Source organism: Arachis ipaensis, chromosome B8 (genome assembly GCF_059453495.1).
Source record: "Arachis ipaensis isolate K30076 ecotype BB chromosome B8, ASM5945349v1, whole genome shotgun sequence".
Lineage (NCBI taxonomy): Eukaryota > Viridiplantae > Streptophyta > Magnoliopsida > Fabales > Fabaceae > Arachis > Arachis ipaensis.
Window position 1 is genome coordinate 18,977,493 of NC_142443.1, and position 6,869 is coordinate 18,984,361.

The 6,869-nt window shown below is 27.4% G+C and overlaps 1 protein-coding gene across 2 annotated transcripts; it reads left to right on the plus strand.

Annotated features, from left to right (window-relative positions):
• The first annotated feature begins 1,699 nt into the window (after nt 1-1,699).
• On the plus strand, nt 1,700-6,416 carry LOC107614078 (transcription factor bHLH123). 2 transcript variants are annotated; one of them, XM_088497617.1, is made up of 8 exons: nt 1,700-1,830; nt 2,000-2,366; nt 2,653-3,304; nt 3,962-4,072; nt 4,274-4,339; nt 4,548-4,607; nt 4,731-4,781; nt 5,733-6,416. In XM_088497617.1, exons 1-8 carry the CDS (start codon nt 1,803-1,805, stop codon nt 5,880-5,882), a joined length of 1,485 nt encoding a protein of 494 aa, XP_088353743.1. In that variant the 5' UTR covers nt 1,700-1,802; the 3' UTR covers nt 5,883-6,416. The 2 variants fall into 2 exon arrangements, with proteins under 2 accessions (XP_088353743.1, XP_088353742.1); XM_088497616.1 differs by having other exon boundaries at nt 1,740-1,830; nt 4,548-4,613.
• The last annotated feature ends 453 nt before the right edge of the window (nt 6,417-6,869 follow it).

Here is a 6,869-nt window from a genome sequence, read left to right on the forward strand (position 1 = left end):
ATTAATCTAGCTTCTTTTCTAATTCCTTCAATTATGGGATTTTCATTAAATTTTAATTCAATTTACCATCTTATTTTAATAAATTATCTAAACGAAGAATATATAAAATTTTCAAAAAATATTAAAAAGTCTTTGTTTAAACTATTTTATCAATTTTAGACTCAAAAATTAAAAACATTAAATTATCCCTTCATTTTTTGGTTTCTTTCTTCAAAACCATCAATTTTCTTTTCTCTTCCACAACTTGCGAACATAGTCTTTAAGAGAGAAAAAAAGAAGAAAAATTAAAGAAAGAAAGATTCCATAAAGTCCCAAAGGAGGCAACCTGGGATGAGCCAGGGCAGGCCAATAATGCATGCTTCTTTTTTCAATTATTTGCAAAAGGAAAGTACCGCCAAACTCTTCATATTTGGAAAAAGATTAACCGTGACACTTGTTTCGATGCGTGCTTGAAAAATAAAATTATTCTTAAAAAAATAAATTTATAAAAGCTATATTTTCTTTTATATAATTTGGTTCGATGTATATGCTTGATATATTCATTTATTATTAAAAATAAAATAATTATTTTTTTATCCTATAATTTTTTCTCGTTGATTTTTTTTATTAAAAATAATTGACCTTAGTGACCATAGTAAAAGTAGTGGGAGGAAAACTTTTACTTGCTTCTCAAGTTGGATCAAACTTAGATCATTATATTCGAATAATTTGTTAGTCGCATAAATTAACCTATATAATTAATTTGGAGTGGTCAACTCCAGACTTGGACTAATAGAGTTGGGTGCAGTTTATTTAGGTAGTATTTATTTTTAGATATTGAAATTGAAATTAAAAAATTACAATTTGGTTAATAACAAAAATTAAAATTTTAATTTTAAAATATAAAATTTTAATTCTTTTATTATTTTTAAAAAGTTAAGATACAATAGACTAAAATTTTTAGAGATAAAAAATAAAATTTTAACAATATTTTTTTAATAATTAAAGATATTTTAATAAATATTATTATTTTATCTTTATATTTATCTTAAATCAAAATAATTATTAAAACATAACTCAGCAATAAACACTTTTTTTTTAATAATTTACACTAAACATAATATAGAAATTTAATTTAATCTCAATTTTTTATTCTTTATCTTTTAGTTTTTGTTCCTCAATCTCCTTTTCTAACACAATTTTAAGATTGACAGTTCACCTTTTAAGTCTTAGTTATTATTATTATTTGGATCCAAGTATGAACACTTAGTAATATGTAAAATTATATAATATTAATATAATTTTAAACTACTTAAATTATCATATTCAAAATAATATTAATATTAGTAGAAAAATTAATAATATCTTAATATTAAAATGGATTTATACTGAAATTTTTAACTTTTAAAATTTGATAGAAGAGGATAACGGCTGTTAAAAATAAGGTGTATGAGATATAAGTTTCACATTCCAGGAAAAAAAAATTTAAGGTAGAGGAAGAATTGAAATTAAATTTAGTATATCGTTTAAACTACTAAAATAATTAGTTCATAAGGGGGAGAATAATAATCAGAAGTAATAATAAAAATCTAATTTAATTTGTATCAACAGCTAATTTGTAATTTCCATGTACGTAGGTAGGAAGTTATGTCAGTGAAATAAACGACGTACAGAAAATATTCTCCTAATTATAAAATCAAATATTAAATAAGAAAAGATTATTCTCTTTAATTTAATTCCCCTCATCATACGGTCTCACCCCTAATAAAAAAAAAAAAAAGAAAAGATTGAATTTTATTAATTCGTGTGTTGAGTCTTATCAAATGTCAAAGTTGTGTCAACGATATTCCGGTTAGTCGGTTAATTTCTACCTCTCTTCTCTCTTTGATCTTATTAGCTTCCTTCTCCAAATATAAATACTCACAACTACCCACCATTTTCCTCTTCCTTTCTTATTATCGAACTCACTACTCTTTCATACAAATTAAACTAACCTATCTATGTTCATTTTCATAATTAGCTAGGAGGCTGAACCATTTTCTCAAGATTCATTTTCATCGAACAAGGAAATTAAGCATGGCAGAAGATCAATTTCAGGCAAGTGGAAACTGGTGGGAGAATCCAGCTATCAGGAACAATTGGCAACCGCATCAGCAACAACAAGATGAATCAGATCACATGATGAAACCAACAAGGGTTTCTATGGATTCCTCGGGTGGTGGCGCTGCCGGTGGCGGTTCGTCTTCTGTGGTGTTCCATGACCCACAGAAGCTTCAGCCTCCGGATTCTGCCGCGGCCGCCACTTCTTCCACTGACCCCAACTTGCACTTTATGGCTTTAGGCCTCTCTTCCCCGCCCATCGATTGGAATCAACAACCATCCTTCTTGTAAGTCCATTATGATCTTCTCATTTTTTTAATAAAACAAAGTATACACTTTTGAAAAACTTTGTAAGTATTTCTTCCTATCATTTTAATCATTGATTTTTGTTTACATATATTATATATTTTTTATAATTAAGATCAACATATAAAACTATTGTAACGTCAATATTTTTAAAATACTTCAATTTTTTTTTATAATTTTGTCGTCTTAATTTTATTTCTCTAAGAAAATTTTAAATTTTACTAATTTTAAGTAATAATAAAATTTGATTTTATTATATATATATAGGCGTGGTGAGAAGGGTGGAGAGAACAGCTTCAGGTCGATGCTACAAGAAGAGGGTGGAGGCGGCGGCGGCATGGGGTTGTCAGCACAACAAGTCCATCAATGGAGATCAGCGGAAAGCGAATTCAAGAACAATAGAGGTTTCTGTTTGGAGCAAAACCAATTCAGTCCTCAATATAGCTCCGGTGACAGCACAGTAACAAGCCAACAAGGATTTCATCACCAACACATGGATCATTCCGCAGTTCTATACGGTAGCCCTTCATCAATCTTACAAGGACTATTAGGACCTGATCATCATCAACAACAAGCTAATCATAATTTTTCATATCCAACTTCAAACTATGGGTTGAGTTCTTCTAGTAGCAATGACTTTGTGCCTTCTTCTTCTTCTTCTAATTGGTCTAATAACAACAACAATAATAATAATAACAATAAAGTGCCTCAGTTCTTGAGAGGCTCGCCACCAAAACAGTTATCCAATTCCTCATCATCACCGATAACAACGACAAACACTAGTTTGCATTTCACAAACAACGCTCCTTTTTGGAACGCTGCTGCTTCTGACCCTAAAGATGTTAGGTCCACCACCTTCTTCCCTAATTCATTGCAGCCACCATTCTTCACTAATCCAAGTTTTGATGTCCAATCTAAGGTACTATTTTACTCTACAACTTTCATTATTTTTTACACACAATAGTTTTCATGTAAAGATTTTGCTTTAATAAAGTCAAATTATTATTTCACAAATTTAATTGAACTGTTTAATATAATATATATTCACATCTCGTTTATTAATCTCCATACGAATAGTTAATTACCGTATTATTAGCTATGACGTTATTACTCATTTTACTACTTTTATTCTGATAATCAACTATCTCTATGTTTTAGATAGACAATTAAGAGACACTAAATCATTCATTAATTAATTTCATTTTATTTTTCAAATAAATTTATGTCTTGCAATATATAATTATATCTCCTACATTTCTGTTGTATGATAACAAAAAATGTTAATGGTGATTAAAATTTATTATTTTTTGTTATTAATTAGTAATTTAATTCTTTTAGTATAGTAATTTACTAACATACTTTATTCGATACTTCTAAATATTAATGACTAAATAATTACCAAAAAATAAATTCTAATGGCCTTCTAATATCTTTTTTTAATAATAACGTAATCTATATAGAGTTATAGACAATTGTGTATACACATATATATAAAGGTTGTTTATATAAGATTTATGATGTTAATATTAGGGTTTAAATATAATATTTTGAAGTGATGTAAGCATGGGTTTTGCAGAATATGAGTGAAATGAGGGATTCAGGTGCAGTGGTGAAGAAAAGTGGGAGTGAACCAACACCCAAAAGGCCTCGGAACGAAACTACCCCATCTCCTTTGCCAGCTTTTAAGGTACAATAAGTGCAACTAACCTTTTAACAGCAAACCCAACCTTATTAGCTTTGAACTTTTTATCTTTATCTTTATTTTATTTTTTAAATTTTAATTTAGTTTCCCTAATAATCCTTATATAAACATTACATGAATTTCTATTCTTTCTTTCTTTTTTTTCTTTATACTTTCTTTAATTTTTTTTTTTTTTTGGTCTCTTAGGTGAGAAAAGAGAAGATGGGGGACAGAATCACTGCACTCCAACAATTAGTGTCGCCTTTTGGAAAGGTGAGTTTTCAAAAATATTATGATCAAATCTATGTGTATAGTCTCCTTAGTGATAATAATAAATGATCATTTCATTCCTGAATTTATGTTATATGAGTGGGAGAAAATTAATAATGATCGTAGCCTTTGATATGGTAATGCTTCTTAATTACTATTAATTAATACAAGCTTTTTTTTTTAATTTAAATTTGTTATAATGTTGTGTCAGACTGATACAGCCTCAGTGTTATCTGAAGCAATTGAATACATCAAATTCCTCCATGAACAGGTCACTGTAAGCCCCATTACCCATTAAATATACACATCCTTTATCAAAATTAAAAAATAAATAAATAAAATAGTAGTAGTATTTTCTATGTATGTATGTATTCTTATACGTTTTCCTCTCTAGGTTTTGAGTACCCCGTATATGAAAAGTGGAGCTCCTATACAGATTCAACAGGTATTATTGCATGTCTATCTATACATAATCTACATTTATATACTTCCACAATTTTAAATATAAGCTTATTATTAGTAGGGTTATTTATATTATGCATTAGTGCTGATAATTTTCTCCAAATGTTATTAGTGTGTTGGACATTAAACTTTTCTATAGTTTTCATTTTTCGACATCATAACATCACTATAGAATTTTAGATGAATATAACTTGTTTTATTCCATGGGCTTCCTATTTAGATATATAATTGTTTTTGTATCTCTTATTAATTTAAAATTTTGGGAGAAACGATTTTATAATATAGTATCAGACTCTCTATGACTTAAAAATTTAGATTTTAATTTTTGTTGATCTTAAAAAAAATTTAACATAAAACAAAAGAAATTATATAAAATGATGTATTAAAAATAAAACTATTCATATATTATTTTTTATCAACTTAAATTTTGAAGTGAAATAGCTTCATAACACTGTATTGAATGAGAGTTTTTGGATAGAGACTCATACTAGTAGCTTGAAACTCAACACTATAAATTTAAAGAATTTTCTTACAATTATTCCAGTTAAAGAATAAAACAACTTAGACTTTTAATGTATTCAATATATTAAAAGCTTTAAAACCTAACTTTTCCTTTTGATACAATCTAAATCTTTCATCCTCAACTTCTTAATGATTAGTACCTGAAATATCTAATAATTACCATGTATGTAAAGAGTCTTACAATATTTTTCAGGCCACATATAATTCCTATTTATTTTCTTAAACATCGTTTTTTTTTTTCATTTCAAAGAATATACACGTGTTTTAGTTTTTTTTTATTTATATCACATTGTTCTATATATAATATTTTTGAAAAATAATAGATATAGTCACATAATTTTGCTACCAGCATTATTTTTCTAGAGAAATTCTAAGAATAATTCTAGATATGTAACAATTTTGTTGAATGTAGGGTTCCGGTAAATCTAAGGAAGGTGAGGGTCCAAAACAAGATCTTAGAAGCCGAGGGCTATGCTTGGTGCCAGTTTCAAGCACATTTCCAATGACTCATGAAACCACAGTTGATTTTTGGACACCAACATTTGGAGGAGGTTCAAGATAGAATAAGATAAGAAGACACAACACATAACATTGGTGTATTATGCAACTAGGGCACAACTAACATGATCTTATCAATGCCTAGCCAAGTTGGGAATGATAAGAAGAAGAAAGAGAAAAAAGGAGAAAAGAGAGAAGCAACAAAGAAGGACACAAGGTAGCCCACATTTATAATATGTAAAGGTATATAGAGTTATTAATTAGTTCTTATGGGGTGTAGGGGAAAAAAAGAGATAATAAAAAAGAAAAGGGAGAAAGATAGAGAGGTGTGGGGGGAAAATGTGTTGAAACTTGAAAGAGAAAGAAAGAAAAAGAAAGGGAAATGACCCTCCTAAAAGGATTTTAGGCCATTTGTTGGGCCCAATTAAATTCAGAATTATTCAGGGTTTATCATAGGAGAAAAATATATATTGGGACCATTTGAGAGCACAATAAGATGTTGTAATAATTGAAGAATTATCATGCTTATTAGGATGGGGAGGAATGAGTAATATTACACATTCAAGTCTTTTTATGAATTAAGTCTAATTAAGTTAAATGATAAAATTTTGAATAATGTTAATTATAACTTACTTTTATTATGTTAGACTAATTTAATTAGACTTAATTAACAAAAAGACTTGAATGTGTAACATTATTCAAAAAGATTACTAGAAATGACTAAAAGTTGCTGAATATAGAAAAATTGTTCTTACTTCTTAATTAGATTAAAAACAAGGAGGAGAATAATTTAATTGTTGTTATTAGTAGAATATGATTAAAGGATCTTTATTTGATTATTTATTTTTCTTATATTTTAATTAAATTATAAAAACCGGAAGAATATTAATATACAAAAAATATTAGATAGCCAATATTTTTATTTAAAAAAATAAAATCTAAGTAATATCGACTCAAATACAATTAAATATAAAAATATTAATTATCTAGCATTTTTCTTAATATATTATTGAGAAATTCATTTATTCGACTAATTTGTACTGTTATTACG